The sequence below is a fragment of the Plecotus auritus genome, assembly GCF_963455305.1.
Source record: "Plecotus auritus genome assembly, chromosome: 1".
In the NCBI taxonomy this organism is placed as follows: domain Eukaryota; kingdom Metazoa; phylum Chordata; class Mammalia; order Chiroptera; family Vespertilionidae; genus Plecotus; species Plecotus auritus.
Window position 1 is genome coordinate 123,442,994 of NC_137770.1, and position 18,126 is coordinate 123,461,119.

Here is an 18,126-nt window from a genome sequence, read left to right on the forward strand (position 1 = left end):
GGTACTAGAGGAAGTTAGATATATATACTAATAAAAGCCTAGGTGGTGTCTTGCCCTCGTGTCATCACAAGATGGCTGCCACCATGGTGTCACATGATGGCCACCACAAGATGGCTGCCCCCACATCATCACAAGATGGCCGCCACAAGATGGCCAGCAGGGGAGGGAAGTTGTGGGCGATCAGGCCAGCAGGGGAGGGCAGTTGGGGGCAAACGGGCTGGCAGGGGAAGGCAGGTGGGGATGATCAGGCTGGCAGGGGAGGGCAGTTGGGGGTGATTGGGCTGGGGATCAGTTAGGCGTCAATTAGGCCGGCAGGGGAGTGGTTAGGGGGTGATCAGGCTGGCAGGCAGTAGTGGTTAGGAGCAATCAGGCAGGCAGGCAGGGAAGCGGTTAGGAGCCAGCAGTACCGAATTGTGAGAGGGATCGGGCCTAAACTGGCAGTCGGACATCCCCTGAGGGGTCCCAGATTGGAGAGGGTGCAGGCTGGGCTGAGGGACACCCTCCCAGTGCACAAATTTTGTGCACCGGGCCTCTAGTCTATATTATAAAAACCCAGTGGCCCTAATGATGTAATGACCAAAGACTGGCATTGGTGGGCGGGGTGCACTCGGGTAGGTGGGGCTGTGCGATTTTGCGTGCTGGGTTTCCAATACATATATATATATGTGTGTGTGTGTGTATATATATACACTGTGTATATATATATCCATATATATCCTTAATCTCAAAAAATTGTGGTTGTGTGTTTTGACATATCTAGTGGCTCCCTAAAGGACCAGCTCAAGGGATTGCCTTTGTTTCACCTGCCTTGGAGATTCCTGATGGCCGAGGTGGCTTCCTGGGTTACATATGTTAAAAGCATATAAAGGCAAAAATGTATTAGCAGGTGCCACCTGGGGCAAACAATAGACAGACCAAAAAGTCTGAGGAAGGAGAAACTGAGAAAGAAGATACTTGAGGGTATAAGGGCTTTGAGAAGCTCCTGTGTATTCCAGGGAATCTAGAAGATCACACTCATATTCAGGGCTGTATATATGCCCAGAAAAGGCCTAAGAGGACCCTAGGCAATCATATCCAATTGTTGAAAAACAAAGAAAAAGAATCTTGAAAGCAGCAGGAGGAAGTGACTGGTTATGTATAAGGGATCCTCAATAAGATTAGGGGGAATTTATGTCAGAGTAAGTTTTTTCAATTTCTCATCAGGAAGCATAGATGGCTGAAGGCTGTGGAATGACTGTCAATCAAGTGCTAAAAGAAAAAAACTGGAAATCAAGAATTCTATATCCAGCAAAACTGTACTTCAAAAATAAGGGAGAATGCAAGGTATTCCTAGATAAACCATAGCTGTGAGATTTCATTGCTAGAACATGTGCCCTACAAGAATGCTAAAGTAGTTCTTTAGACTGAAATGAGAGGACACTAGACAGTAAATCAAAGCCATATGAAGAAATAAAGTATAGTGGGAAAGGTAATAACATAGGCAAATATAAAAGCCAGTATTACTGTACTTTTTGTTGGTAACTCCTTTCTCCCCCCCCCCCCCCATTCCTCATTCGAGAACATGCTCATCTATTTTAAAGAGAGGTGGGTGGGTGGGGGGAGGCGGGGAGAGAGAGAGAGAGAGAGACATTGATGTGAGAGAGAAACATCAATCGGTCACCTTCCCATATGTACCTAGACCAAGGACTGAACCCACAACCTGGGTATGTGCCCTGACCAGGAATCAATCCTGCAACCCTTTGGTGCACAGAATGATGCTCCAACTAACTAAGCTGCAATGGCCAGGGTGGTAACTCCTTTTTTTCCAAATGATCCTATATAATAAAGAGGTAATATGCAAATTGACCCTCACGCCCTTACATCACAAGATGGCCACACCCACATTGTCACAAGATGGCAGGCAGGGGAGGGCAGTTGGGGGCGACCAGGCCTGCAGGGGAGGGCAGTTGGGGGGGACCAGGTCTGCAAGGGAGGGCAGTTGGGGGGGACCAGAACAGCAGGGGAGGGCATTTGGGGGTGACCAGGCCTGCAGGGGAGGGCAGTTGGGGGTGATCAAGATGGCACGGGAGCAGTTAGGTGTCAATCATGCTGGCAGGGGAGCGGTTAGATGTCAATCAGGCCAGGAGGGGAGCAGTTAGGGGGCTATAAGGCTGGCAGGCAGAAGGGTTGGGGGCAATCATGCAGGCAGCCAGGCGAGTGGTTAGAAGCCATCAGTCCTGGATTGTGAGAGGGATGTCCAACTGCTGGTTTAGGCCCGATCCCACAGGACATCTTCCGAGGGGTTCCAGATTGGAGAGGGTGCAGGTTGGGCTGAGGGACACCCCCCCAGAGCATGAATTTCATGCACCAGGTCTCTAGTTTAATATAATAATTCATTAAATAATAATTATAAATCTAGCAGCTGATTTTGCATTATAATCTCCACTGATAAGTTGCTATCTCTAAAGTTTTACCTTTATGGCTTCATATGTAAATATAAACTTTCTTCTTAATAGTTTTTTGTCTATTAAAAAATGTCAGACCAAAATAATGTAATGGTGCTTCCATGGCACTTTGAACTTACATCAGTACAAAATAAATCTTTTACCAGAAATTATATATCCTTTCCCTAATGATTCATTACTGCTCTCCATATCTTCTTCACTGAACCCATACATCACTTTTCCCACCATTCTCAGACTCTTCTTTTGTGCTCCTTGCTTAAAAATCCTCTGACATTATGGAACTCGTAATAAAAATTCTGAAACTCTTGGCAGTAACTATAAAGCACAACAATTTATACAACAGATACTTCCTCTTGGAACTGATTGCTCGTTTTTGAGAACATGAAAGTGAAGACTCTATAATTTTAAGTTATTTTAGAGGGTCACAAATTTTTTTGGCCATGAACTGCTTAAAAAGTTCAAAGCGTCAGAAAAGTCACCTAATAGTGTGGAATTCACCTATCAGAGTTAGTTTTACCAAGTAAAAGAGCCAATTAGTAAACAAAGACACTCTTGCATGCCGGCAGCTTCCCACACTAGTAAAACTTGAATAGTGAACAGTCCTGTAACAAGGGCATAGAATGGGTGGCTGAGATTGGAAGGAGATAAGGCTTGTCAATATTGACTACTTTGGTCCCTGGTTCCACACCTAGCTCTCTACCATCAGTAACTTCAGTGTTGACCATAATAGCTTGAATTGATCTTTTCTCCTCTGATGACCCTTCACTTTTACTCTTCAACAACCCATTCCCGTGGCTATGACAATGGCCTCCAATTGTTTAGTGTTGTCATTACTTAGGTATGTTCCACCTCTAAAATCTTCAACTTCAAAAACTTACTCTGACCATAAATTCCCCCTATTCCAGCTCGGTATTAACTTTCTTCATATACTTCTCATCATCAAATTCATTTAAACTTTCAGTCCCCAAAACTCTAAATTTTTGCCCAATCTGTTGGCAACCTTCTACTAGTATATTTTATTCCTCAAAAATCTAGTCTAGACCATATGGCCCATCATTGCTTTCTTTTGTCATTATAGTTAAAATTTTTATTCCTCGCCGAAACCGGTTTGGCTCAGTGGATAGAGCGTCGGCCTGCGGACTGAAGGGTCCCGGGTTCGATTCCGGTCAAGGGCAGGTACCTTGGTTGCGGGCACATCCCCAGTGGGGGGTGTGCAGGAGGCAGCTGATCGATGTTTCTCTCTCATTGATGTTTCTAGCTCTCTATCCCTCTCTCTTCCTCTCTGTAAAAAATCAATAAAATATATTTTTTAAAAAATAGTATTTGGGGGTTCCTGTAGCTTTGTTTAAAAAAAAAAATTTATTCCTCATCTTTGATCCTATATCTCCTTATTTTTTATCAGACATTTAACTTCTCTACTGTCATACCTAGCTATTATGTGTTCCTGGAATACCCACTTAATTATTCAGACTATAGTTGCTATAATTTCATGGTCTGTAAACTCACTTACTCATAATTTTCCTTCAACCTTTCAACACTTCCCCAGTTAGCTCCCTCTGAATACCAAACAAGACCTGACAAAATGAAAAGATATACCATGATTTTTGAAGTGATGATTTATTATCTTAAGAATGTAAATCCTTCAGAAATGAATAACTTAAATGCCATTTGAATAAGATTCTAACATTTCTATTTAGATTAAATAATTTTATAGTACATATGCCAGAAAGTGTGTGAGAATTAAAATGTTGAAAAGAATAGTGAAAGCGGATTTTCCTACAAAACTATGATAATTGCCCAGTTAATATGGCTTAGTAGTTGAGTGTCAACCTATGAACCAGGAGATCACAGTTGGATTTGCTGTCAGGGCATATGACCGAGTTGCAAGCTCGATCCCTGGTGTGGGGTGAACAGGAGACAGTCAATCAATGATTGTCTCTCATCATTTTTTAAAATTTAATAAATCTTTATTGTTCAGATTACAATTGTTCCTCTTTTTTCCCCCAATAGGTCCCCTCCACCCGGTTCCCACCCCACCCTCTGCCCTTACCTCCCCCCCACTGTCCTCATCCATAGGTGTACGATTTTTGTCCAGTCTCTTCCCGCACCCCCCACACACCTTTCCCCCTGAGATTTGTCAGTCCACTCCCTTTCTATGCCCCTGATTCTATTATATTTACCAGTTTATTCTGTTCATCAGATTTTTCATTCACTTGATTTTTAGATTCACTTGTTGATAGATATATATTTGTTGTTCATAATTTTTATCTTTACCTTTTTCTTCTACTTCCTCTTCTTAAACAATACCTTTCATCATTTCATATAATACTGGTTTGGCGGTGATGAATTCCTTTAGCTTTTTCTTATCTATGAAGTTCTTTATCTGACCTTCCATTCTGAATGATAGCTTTGCTGGGTAGAGTAATCTTGGTTGTAGGTTCTTGCTATTCATCACTTTGAATATTTCTTGCCACTCCCGTCTGGCCTGCATAGTTTCTGTTGAGAAATCAGCTGACAATCATATGGGTGCTCCCTTGTAGGTAATTAACTGTTTTTCTCTTGCTACTTTTAATATTCTCTTTGTCTTTTGCTCTTGGCATTTTAATTATGATGTGTCTTGGTGTGGTCCTCTTTGGATTCCTTTTGTTTGGGGTTCTGTGTGCTGCCTTGTAAGTCTATTTCTTTCACCAGGTGGGGGAAGTTTTCAGTCATTATTTCTTCAAATAGGTTTTCAGTATCTTGCACTCTCTCTTCTCTTCCATAATTCTGATGTTGGTACACTTGAAGTTGTCCCAGAGGCTCCTTACACTATCTTCATATTTTTGGATTCTTTTTTCTTTTTGCTTTTCCGGTTGAGTGATTTTTGCTTCTTTGTATTTCAAATCTTTGACTTGATTCTTGTGTTCCTCTAGTCTGCTGTTAGGTCTCTGTATAATATTTTTTTATTTCAGTGTATGTTTAATTTCTAGTTGGTCCTTTTTCATATCCTTGAGGGTCTCGCTAAATTTATTGGCCTTTTCTAGGAAATTCTTGAAAAACCTTATAACCATGGTTTTGAACTCTATATCCAGTCATTTGCTTTCCTCCATTTCTTTTGTTTGTGATCTGTTTCTTTGTCTCTGCATTTTCACTGCTTCCCTGAGTTGGTAGAGTAGCTTTGTGTGCTAGGTGTCCTATATGGCCCAGTGGCTCAGCCTCCCCAGTTACCTGAGGTGGACACTCTTGGTGCACCCCTTTGTAGACTGTGTGTACAGCCTTGTTGTATTTAAGTCTTGATTGTTGTTGGAATCACGGGGACGAATTGACCTCCAGGCCAACTGGCTGTGAGGATCAGCTGTGTCTACGCCGGGAGAACTTCTGTGCTGGAGATACGCTTATGGGACAAGACTTGCAAAATTGCAAAAGCCTCTGTGCTCAGCTTGGATGGGGCCAAGTCTCAGGGAGGAGCAGCCAGCCTTGGCTTCCCATCAGCCCTGCCCTATGAGGCCCCTGGGTCTCAGTGTCCCTCGGTAATCACTGTAAGCACCTCTGAGAGAAAGCTGCCCTCGAGTTTCGCCTGCTGCCAGACAGTTCAGTTTCTCCCCGAATGAGTCTGGGTTCCCAGTAACTCGCCCGGTACTGGAGTTCAGCGCAGTTGGGAGCTTCCATCTCCCTCCTGCTTTAGAAAGCCAGCCGCGCTCTCAGCCGCCTGTGCACTCAGCCGCCTGTCCTCTCTGCGCGCACGTGCCTCCGGACCTCTGCCTCCGCGGCTCCCCTGAGTCTCAGTGTGCTTTCTCTTTTCCTGACAGTCCAGTTTCTCCCTGAATGAGTTTGGGTTCCCAGAAACTCACCTGGAACTGGAGTTCAGCGCAGTCGGGAGCTTCTGTCTCCCTCCCACCTTAGAAAGCCAGCCGCGCACTCAGCCGCCCGTGCACTCAGCCGCCCGTCCTCTCCACAGGCTCGCGCGTCTCCGTACCTCAGCCTTTTGCAGCTCCTCTGATTCTCAATGTGCTTTCCTCTTTCCTTCTAGTTGTAGAATTTCCACTCAGCCAGCTTTCCTGTGGTTCTGGATGGTGTCCGTTTTGTCTTTTAGTTGCAGTTTTGATATTGTTGTGCGAGGCAGCAGTTTAGAAGTTTACCTATGCCGCCATCTTGGTTTCTCCTCCTCTTTCATCATTGATGTTTCTATCTCTCTCTCCCTCTCCCTTCCTCTCTGAAATCAATAAAAAATATTTTTTTAAAAACTACTTTAATCAAAATAGCCTGGTATTGGCATCAAAACATATTAAATGGGTTGTGAAATAGAACAGAAAGTCCAGAAATATATCCATACTAGAGGTCTGATGCACAAAGATTTGTGCAAGAATGGGCCTTCCTTTCCCTGGCTGCTGGCACCACCTTTGCTCTGGTCGGAGCCACCTTTCCACTCCGGCCCAGAGCCGCCTTTCTGCCTTCCCATGCTGCCCAGAGGCCCAGAGCAGCTGGGGTGGTGCAGAACGCCTGTGTCATCTCCATGTCAACCACACAAGCAGCCCACCCCACACCCCCACGCCTGTGTATACAAATTAACCCACCATCTTTGTTGGGTTAATTTGCATACTCACTTCTGATTGCTGGATGGCTTTGCAAAGGTACAGTCAATTAGCATGTTACTCTTTTATTAGGTAGATATTTATGGGACCTTAATATAAGAGGAAAATGGCATTCTCATTAAAAAAATAGGAATAATAACCAAGTAATGCTATTATTAGAAAACTGACTTGTCAACTGAAATAAAATCAAGTTAGACTCTTTCCTAACACCATATTAAAATAAATTTGATGTATTATAGGACTAACTTTTAAAACATTATTAAAATTTTAGAATAAAATTTGCAAGATTATTTGGATAAACTTAGAACTAGGAAACCTTAAAGGAGACAGAAAAAATATTTTTTAAAAAAAGAGAAATGATGTAGTATTTCATAAATCTAAAGACCAATGATATAAAGTTTTAACTTTATAAAGTATTATAGTTCTAATCAAGTAAAATTATATTTTGACATGTTTAAATGATATTAGAATGATTTATTTGTTACATAAATTATCACTTAATTAGAATTTCTATTCTTTTTTTTTTAATCCTCATCCAAGGATATTTCCCATTGCTTTTGTAGAGAGAGTAAGGGCAAGAGAGAAGGAGAGAGAAACATTGATCGGTTGCCTCCTGTACACACCTTGATGGGGGATTGAAAATACAACCTAGATATGTGGCCTGACCAGGAATCGAACCTGCACACTTTCGGTATATGGGACGGCACTCCAACCAACTGAGCCACCTGGCCAGGGCATGGAATTTCTATTTTTTATGGTCTGACTTTTTTTAGTTAAAAGAGCTGAAAAGCTATACATGTGAATACCTAAGAAAACTGAAGAAAATACATTGATCAATATAAAATAATCCTATAACTAAAAATTTTTAAGTCTGTCTAAATATATATCAGACTATTTAATGCCAGAAAGCTTCCAAAATATTATTCTAATGCCTCTTAAATTACTTTTTTATCACCTTATTTATTTTATAAAAAGCTTAAAGAATAGGAGTTAAAAACACGACATAAAAAAACTACATTATATTTGGTTTGAAATATGTGCTTCATCACCTGAAACAAAATTGAAATTCCATATTTTTAGGCTTTATTTTAAAATTTTATACATATATATTTTAAATTATAAATAAACTATAAAGATATATATGCTTTATGTCTCTCTCATTTACTTGATTCCAATCTTCTTGCTTAAGAGGAAGAGAATTATGCAAAGTCTAGATAGTGTACTCAGATTTGCTCATAAACCAGGAGATATGAATTATATGACATGTGTCATTGGAGAAAAAAAGTTTTGAGCCACAGGAATAGAGAGATATTATAAAACAAAACTGGAGTAATTATTCAGATTTTATGCTGAATTGCTTAATACTACTAGTTAAGGAGTAAGGTTTTGTGCTGGCTGCTGGGTATACCATTTAGGTCAAGAGCATCAGGATTCTTTTCTTCTTGAAAGTTATATTCTAGTGGGAAAAACAAATCTGAAACAATTATCCACTACTCATTTAATTATGGTTATGGTAAGTGCTAAGAAGGCAAAGTGCAGAGTACTGAGAGATAAAAGGGGTATCTGAACTGGTGTATTTTGGGGGAAGTAGTTGGGGAAGACTTTCCAGGGGATATGAAGTCTAATTTAAGACCTCCAGGCTGAGTTGGAGTTAAAGCTAAGGTAGGGTGGGGGAAGCCGGGCAGGGAAGTGGAGTCAGGGGAGAAGACAACTGTTTACAGGAGAAAGGCTGGAAGTAACTAAACTGAAAGTCACTGAGGCTGCAGTAGGAGACATGATAAAATAGGTGAGGCAGGTAGGGGGTCTCATAGGCTAAATTAAGTAATCTACATTTTTTCCTACAACAAATAAAATACCACTGAAAGTTGTTGTGTTTTTTTTTTTTTTTTTAAACTAGGGGTCAGTTTGTTTTTTCAATAATTCCATCTTAACTTTTAAATGTAAACTTCTAAGTTCAGTAGGTTTTCTTATGAAGACTATTGTTAAATAATTATATGTGAAATGTCTTCCCATTTCTGCTTCAAATTCATGTCTTCAAAGACTGGTATCTGGAAAGAATACCATTGCATACCCTGTTTCCTCTGGAAATGCAGAGGTGGTGCTTCCATCCATCTGACAGGGGTCCAGAGAAGGAGAGTCAGAATTTTTTCTATCTTGATTTGTAGCAATATTGGTTACTCGATGTTGCAAGTCCCACTGTCGTGCTATGTTGTTAATTGTTAACCTTTTCTTCTCCTGTGAAAAAGTTTATTATAACAAGTTCATAAAGCAATTTTTGCAGTAGGGGAATATCCAAAGTGCATACTGTTTGTACTACTTAAAGGGAGTCCATTCCTTAAAAGTAGCTATCAAATTTGTATTTTTTAAAATATATTTTTGTTGACTTCATAGAGGAAAGGAGAGGGAGAGAGAAAGAGAAACATCATTGATTAGAGAAAATCACTGATCAGCTGCCTCCTGCATGGCCCCTACTGAGGATCGAGTCTGAAACCAGGAATTGTACTGCTCAATCAGTGAGCCACACCAGCCAGGTCAAATTATTATTCTAAAACAAAGTACAACTGGTCTTTATTTACCTTGTGCATTTAAACACCTTAAAAATTGTCTATCATCCTTAAAGAAAAAGAAACATATACAAACAATAATTACTACTATTGAAGATATAAATATTTCACTACCTGAAAGTTTAACAGAAATTTATATACTTAAAGTGTTATCTGAAATTTTAACTTAACAGAAATTTACATACCTTTGTGTTTAAACAAAGAAAGAAAAACTGAATATTTTAATTTTCCTACCCAATAATTAGGACTAATATGATGAAATAATCTCGGTGAGGAGGAGAAAGGGAAAGGAATTGATTAATGTTCCAAGCTTCACAGTATAAATTACAACATCTGAAAATTAATAATTATGTACAGACTACTAAAAGAAATTGTACTAAGTTGGAATATTTCTAGGTAACTAGTACCTTCCTAGATGAAGATTAAAGAATTTAATTCATTATATGCAATGGATACCTTAGGGGAGTGATTATGAAACTTTAGAGGGCCTTAAGTCACAGAGAGCTTATTAAAACATTAATTGCTAGCTCAACTCCCCTTCTGATTTAGTGAGTTTCAGGTGGGGTTCTTGAATTTGCTAATGAACTTCACTTTGAGTACCACTAATTAGGGCATTGGGGCTCCATTCACTCACAGAAACCTGTCGAAAAAGTAGTTCCAGACTACTGAAAGAAACAGTGTCATGTTGAAATGTTTCTAGTCAACTTATATAAATGTATTGGGGAAAATAATCACTAATCTATTCTATTCTATACTATCAAAAGTTAACATTATTGCCGGTACCGGTTTGGCTCAGTGGATAGAGCGTCGGCCTGCGGACCGAAGGGTCCCGGGTTCGATTCCGGTCAAGGGCATGTACCTTGGTTGCGGGCACATCCCCAGTGGGAGGTGTGCAGGAGGCAGCTGATCGATGTTTCTCTCTCATTGATGTTTCTAACTCTCTATCCCTCTCCCTTCCTTTCTGTAAAAAATCAATAAAATATATATTTAAAAAAAAGTTAACATTATTATATGGCATATTAATGAGATCAGAAGCTGAAAACAGACACTTTCTTTCTCCTAGAAGGTTTTCGCCCATTTGCTCATTTTGCATGTGTATGTGTAGAATAATTACTTTTAGTTCCACCTCTGTGCCTATATTTGGTTATCTAAAATTTTTAGCATGTAGAAATGGCACTGAATATGAATAAAAAGCAATGACAAGGGTAATTAAAACTAAACTTTTTAAAAGTCTATTTCTGATTTTAGCATTTTTTCTATTGCTTGATATTTCAAATTTGTCTATATAGCTACGGGGGTTATACATAATAAGTATATACTTCTGAGACTTTTTGACATTTTATGTATGTCCTCCTTATCTAAAATAGGAATCTACTATTCTACTGTAAATTATTTTCCAAATCCTATCTAATAAAGAGGGAATATGCTAATTAACTATCACGACCTCACAAAGATGGCAGCACCCATAGCCAATAAGGAGGGAATATGCTAATTGACTGTCACACCCTCAAAGATGGCAGTGCCCACAGCCACAAGATGGTGGCGCCCAGTCCCCTCAGCCCCACCGGGGCGGCAGGCACACAGCACGGCCGGGCCCGCCCTCAGGTGGGTCTGGCCGCTCCGCATGCCTGCCTCCATTGTCCCCCAGTCCCCTCAGTCCCCCAGGGCCAGCCCAAGGCACAGGCAAGCCTTGGATGTCGGCTACCCAGGTGCCCAAGGCTGGCCCGGGGGACAACCAAACAACTGAACAAGCAGGCTGCGTGGGGCGACCTGGCCAGCAGGGGGGTTAGTAAGGGACGAACAAACGAATGAACAAGCAGGTTGTGTGGGGCGACCAGGCAGGTGGGGGGTAGGGGGACATGAGGGGCAACAAAACAACTGAACAAGCAGGATGCGTGGGGCAACCAGGCAGGCGGGGAGGCTGTGAAGGGCGACCCTGCTGGCAAAGGGGGCTGTTGGGGGCGACCAGGCCAACAGGGGGGCAGTTGGGGGCAACCAGGCCAGCAGGGGGTGCAGTTGGGGGCAACCAGGCTGGCAGGGGGGCAGTTGGGGGCGATTGGGCTGGCAGGGACGGCAGTGAGGGGTGACTAGGCTGGCAGGAGGGGCAGTTGGGGGTGACCAGGTCGGTGGGGGGGGCAGTTAGGGGTGACCAGGTCAGCAGAAAGGAGTAGTTGGGGGTGACCAGGCTGGCGGGGGGACAGTTAGGGGTGACCAGGCTGATGAGGGGGGCAGTCAGTGGTGACCAGGCAGTCAGGCAGGTGAGCAACTAGGAGCCAGCAGTTCAGGATTGTGAGAGGGATGTCCCAGATTGGAGAGGGTGCAGGCTGGGCTGAGGGGTTCCCCCCGCCCTGCACAAATTTTGTGTACTGGGCCACTAGTCTATAATAAAAAGCCATCTGATCTTAAGAAATTCTGTTTCAGTCATTTGCAGATGACTGGTATAATCCATTTTTAACCTAAGCAATGCCATTATTTCTACTCATTTCCAAGACCACTATGAAAGAGAGAGGCACAGTGGGTTAATGGGGAGTGGCTATCATGAGGGCTCTATGCATTTGGTTTTCTGGCCAACTGGAGGTTGACAAAGAGAAATAGTTATTTATGGATTTTTGTTCATTTATTCACTCATTCACTTATGCATCTGACAGCAGCAGTGGCATGGCAAGAAATACTACTTTTTCTAAATGAACCAGTCAGAAGTTTGCCAGTATTAGTATCTGGCAATGGTAAATCTTGCTCCTTCAAATTTAAAAAATACTGCCTACAAGGGGAGGCTAGGAGGTGGGGGATAAGAGATCAACCAAAGGACTTGTATGCATGCATATAAGCATAACCAATAGACACAGACACTAGGGGGGTGAAGGCATGTGCTGGGGGTGGGAGTGGCTGGGAAGAGGTCAATGGGGGGAAAAAGGAGACTTATGTAATACGTTAAACAATAAGGCATTAAAAAAAAAAATACTGCCTACAACTATATTTCCTATAAGCCAATGTGTTTTTGGCCAACCATTAGGGATATTTCATTACAGGGAAAACTAAAATCTTATTGGTTAAATCAATAAAAAGGTAAAGGTGTCAAGAGGGGGGAAACAACATCTAATTAATGGAATGAGGGAAAATAAAGGTGGGGAGGAGTCAGCAGGTTAGAGATAAATCTTAGTATCCAGAGTAATGATTCTAATTACTTTTGAAGTAGTAGTGCTGAGTTGAGAGGGCTTGAGACCAAATTGTTTTTCTTTTTTGCTCATTTAAGAGTAGTTTTCATAGAGTAAAAGACACAGATTAACGTGTACTCTTTGATCAGTTTTGACATATGCATATACCTGTGTGTAATCCATAGCCCCACCAAGATACACAACATTTTGAACACCCCCCTACCCCCCCACACACATAATTTCTTGTTTTGTAAGTTTATTATATACAACTTGGCATCCCTAGTAGTCATTTTTTGAATTCTGAACACCATTTTAATTTAATTTTTTTAAAAATTTATCTTTATTGTTGAAAGTATTACATATGTCCCCTTTTAGAAAGAAAAGCACCTAGGTAAGACACAAATGAGTAATTATCATCAGGGTGATATCCTTAGTTTTAGAGCACAGCATAGTACAAGACATAGGCTTTCAGCTGTCTATATTATACATTGTAATGTTAATATAAAATATTTTAAAATAAAACATTTTATTTAAGGAAAGAAATATCTGATATGCTGAATCACTTAAAAGCAGTTTATAACAAATTTCAATTCCTGTATTTCTCAAGATCTTTACCAAATCTATAACAGAGAAGCTAACAGAAAGTTTTCAAATTTAGAACTTTAAATGCCATGAGGAAACACTGGTGATGCACTTGTATAGAAACAAATGATAACTTCTGTTATATTTATTTTTATCTCTTCCTTTTAAAATGGCTTTTGCATGAGTTTTATAATGTACATTATATTGTATTTCAGAAGTACAAGTTTATTTATAGGTAGTAAACTTATAAAAGTTTTAGGGGTGTTTATAAAAAACATTCTATTGATAGGAATGAACATTTTAGAGTTGGAAACAACTTTTCTAGCTGACTAGCTGGCCTCAGGGCAGTGGGTATGAGCACACACATGCATGCAGCCATGGGAGAAAATACCTTAAGCAAGGATTGTTTATGACTTTCCCTCCTCTTCTCTTCCTCTTTTTTGGCTACAACAGATGCCATACGCCTTTCTTCTTCCTAAAGAAATTAAAAAAAAAATTATTAAGTATTTAACCTCTTTTATGCTAAATATCTTTGGCTCTATAAGTCTGGTTTTCTTTATGAGAAGCATACTAACTTAATAGAAACTATGCCCTCAAAGAAAGTTATCATGTTCGTCTTTATTTTGTTGTTTATTCTTAAAAAACTGCAGTCTTAACTCTACTCCCAACTATGGAGGTGAGACAAATCTAGCTAATACAAGAGAGCAAAATAATGAGAGAAGAAAAAAGAGGGGAACAGCTTGTATAAGCTTGTATAGTACACTGAGCACAATAGTTCCACATAGAAAGACTTAAATTTTTTATTATGAAGATTAAAAGCATCAAAATGATACTTTTAACAATTTTGATTTTATTTATGGTTGCAAATCAGAGTTTTATTTAATGATAAAATACAAGTGAAAGCCTTTTAAAACTCTCCATTGATATTAACAAATTATTCTCAATTAATATCATTCCTTTTACTTTGTTTCTAAATTGATTTGGCCAGTCTAATTTCTTATATTCTAAAAACCGTTAAACAATATTATAGACAGGTTAGAAAGATTTTAAAAATAAGTCATAATAACAACCCCTTAACTCAAATTTTATCATTTCTCTATTACCTTACAATATTCACTATGAACAAATTTTTAAAAGTTGTGATCTGTATACACAATCTTGATCATATTGTTTCCCCTGAAGATTATCAAAATTTAAGAGAGTAAATTATAACCATGTAACTTTTAATTTTTATTATCAAAAGATTTGTAGGCATTCAAAATTATGTTCCAATTTGAGAAAACAATTTCTTCATAAAAAACAAGCTTGAAAATATTTTCAGAGATAGGAAACTATAAAAAACAATTTAGCACATTTGAAGGAAATCTCTTTCAAAAGTAAAAAGTTACAAAAACTGAAATTAAAAATTCAGGGGGAGGTGATTGCAGAGTGTATTTTACACAGCTGATGAGAGAATCAGATGACTGAAAAGCAGGTCAGAAGAAATATTCTTATATGCTTTCATAGCACCCTGAACAACACTTACTACCATGTTTCCCCAAAAATAAGACATCCTCTGAAAATAAGACCTACTTACAGGTTTCCTTCTGAGTGAAATATAAGGCATCCCCCGAAAATAAGGCCCCCAGGCTCTGTCTCAGAATGAAAATTAATTTACCGTAAACTGGTCGCTAGGGCCGCCCCGACTGGCGTCTAGCAACCAGTGACATTACGCAGAGTCCTGACATCACTGCTGTGTGGAGGCGGAGCGGAGGTCGGAGTGAGCGGTGAGCACAGGGCAGGAGAGAGGAGGAGACTTTCGCAGATGAGTGTAGAAGAAAAGGAGGATTAGAGCAGACGGGACGCGCCGAAGGTGGTGAGTGCTGGTCTGTCTCTGGTGACACTACCTGATGCTCGCGGCCGCCTTCATGATGACTGAAGGTTCTCAGTCAGTAGCAGACCCTGCTCCAGCTCAGATCCAGGCCCCAGCAAGCCCAGTGACAGTCCCCAGGCAGGCCCCAGGGGGTAAATGTCTGATAAAGGGGTAGGGGGGATGTCTGGTGAAGGTGTTCAGTGGCACAGGGGTGGGGGGAGGGGGATCACTTAAAATGACACAGGAGGATCAGAGGGGGCAATCAAAATGACACAGGAGGATCAAAAGGGGTTACTAAAATGGTAATCCCCCCTCTGATTCTCCTGTGCCATTTTGATTCCCCCCTCTGATCCCCCCTGTGTCATTTTGAGTGATCCCCCTCCCCCCACCTTGATACCCCAATTCCTTTTTTTTTTACCCCTAGAAATGAGCTCAAAAAGAAAAAGCTACTCTGTGGAGTACAAGAAAGGAATCGTGGAAGACTCTTGGGGCCAAAATCTTACTGCTTTCTGCAAAGAGAAGATGTTGAGTATCCGACTGGTCTGAAAATGGCGAGCAGAGTATGGTAACCTCATTGAACAAGTGGACAAGAGAAATGCTAAAAAGCGCAAGTGTGGATCAGGTCGGCAACCATTATTTTCCGAGCTGGAAGACCTGATCTATGAATGGGTTGTTGACAGGAGAGCAAAGGCTTTGGTTGTGAATAGGGCTCAGATTCAAGAATTTGCCCTTGCAATGGCACCACAGTTTGACATAGCCCCCGAAGACTTCAAAGCATCACAACACTGGCTGGATAATTTCCTTCAGCGAAGTGAACTGTCTTTAAGATCTACAACATTGTTTAGGTTGGAAGATACTCAAGTTATTAAGCGAGCACTTGCATTCAAGTCCTTTATTGATGATGCTGACTTCTCTAAATACAATCTTTCCAACATGATTGCTATGGATGAAACTGCAGTGTTTATGGGCCAATCATCTCAAACAACAATTGAACAGCGGGGTGCCTCCTTAGCATACATTCCCTCCACTGCTTACGAAAGTGCACGTGTTTCCTGTATTTTGGCAATGCGTCTGGATGGCACTAAAATCCCACCTTTAATCATTTCTAAGGGCAAGAAGGAAAAGATTGAACGTGTTTTGGGCGTTTTTATTCCTGAAACTGAAAAAGCCTGGGCCACACAAGCAGTTATAAGGAAGTGGGTCGATTTAATGCTGCCGCTTGTTATGCGAGGGAGCCAAAGAGGTCTGCTAGTCTGGGATGCAGCCAGCACTCACCGTGCTAAAGACATGAAGACATTTCTTCACGAAAGAAAAATAGATCAGATAATGATTCCCGCAGGAATGATGGCCTATCTCCAGACTCTTGATATTGCAATAAACAAGCCATTCAAAGACAATTTGCACATGGAAATTAATGACTACATTGAAAACAGAATGGAGAGAAATCAGTGTGGAAACTTTGTGAAACCTAAACTGCAAGAAGTTGTGACTTGGGTGAAGAATTCATGGGAGAAAATCACTGACAGTTGCATTGCAAATGCACTGCGAGCAGGCTACCTTGACAAGAAGTACTCATTTAAAGACAGTGCTATTGCTAAACATGAGAGATTTGGTCCACTGATTCTGAAAGAAATGGAGTCACAAGAAATTCACCAGGAAATTCAGGAATTGAATTGTTATGATGATGTTCCAGAAGATGATGACATGATTGTCATTGAATAAATGAGTAAATTCTTGATACTGTAGGATTCAGTTTGTCTGGTTTGTGTTGACAACTACTGTACTACCGTACCGTATACAGGTAACAAATTTCCTTTATTTTCATTTAACAATAAATGTGTACCATATTCTTCTTCATGGAAAAATAAGACATCCCCTGAAAATAAGACCTAGCATGTCTTTGGGGGCAAAAATTAATATAAGACACTGTCTTATTTTCGGGGAAACACGGTAGTAACCTGTTTCATTTGAATTATCTCTGGCACTATCTCTCCACTCTCTTATCCCAAAGTGCTCCATAAAAGTATAGAACATGTCAGCTCCGAGCACATAATAGATATTCAATAAACATATACTTAAAGAATGAATTATTGAATATATAACTTTGTATGTTTGTTCAATAATTACCTAAAACTCTAACTGCTAAATAAAATGACAAACATATTTCTAGAGCTTTTGATACATTTGCAAATTTCCCTCCATAAATGTAGTACTAATTGTATTCCTACCAGAAATAACATGATGAATAGTCATAAGAGCTGTTTACCAAATATTCCTGTGTCTTCCTACATCCAGGCCACATTGTGAGATAGTACATCTGCCCCTCAAAGTTAAGTGTGGACATTGACTTGCTTTGGCCAACGCCACATGAGCAAAAGTGACATGTTTAGTTCTAGGTGGAAGCTTTCAGAAACATGTCTGATACAGCTATTTCTCTCTCGCCTCTGTCACAGAATCTGCAAAGCTTCAGATAATGGGTACTTTGAAGGTCTTGGTCCTGGAATGAGGACAACACACAGCCAAGTTCTGGGACTACATACTATGGGCAGACAATTAGTATTAACATGAAATAAACTTTGTTACTTTAATCTACTAGGTTAGATAAGTCATTACTGTAGATTATCTGGCCTATTTTGACCAGTATATAGGTTATTATCTGTTATATTAAAATTAAGTAAGGTCAAAGAGGCCATGAAAATGTAGTCTAGAGGGCGAGCCATTATAAATGCTTCTGAAAACAAAGAAAGACCTAGACTAAAGAAGTATATTGAACATGCACAAAGAGAAACTATCACAACATTAAAAAGGAGACTAAAAAATGCATCCACTGGAAGCCTCTCCTTTTAGAAATTAGAAAATGAATGCTCTGAGAAGAACTTCCTAGGAGTTTTTATAAGGTCACACAGCTAGTAACAGAACTAGAATCAGGACCAGAAGCTATGTCTTCTAAGAAATGGA

The 18,126-nt window shown here is 40.3% G+C and overlaps 1 protein-coding gene across 12 annotated transcripts in view; it reads right to left on the bottom strand.

Annotated features, from left to right (window-relative positions):
• The window catches only part of LRRC49 (leucine rich repeat containing 49), a 253,934-nt gene that overhangs the window by 63,527 nt on the left and 172,281 nt on the right, over positions 1-18,126 (bottom strand). For all 12 annotated transcript variants that reach the window (XM_080663538.1, XM_080663543.1, XM_080663542.1 and 9 more), the window contains 2 exons: positions 13,708-13,791; positions 9,087-9,250 (listed from right to left, as the gene is read on the bottom strand). In XM_080663538.1, the coding sequence (XP_080519664.1) occupies positions 9,087-9,250; positions 13,708-13,791 (248 nt within the window). The remainder of the gene's footprint in view (positions 1-9,086; positions 9,251-13,707; positions 13,792-18,126) is intronic.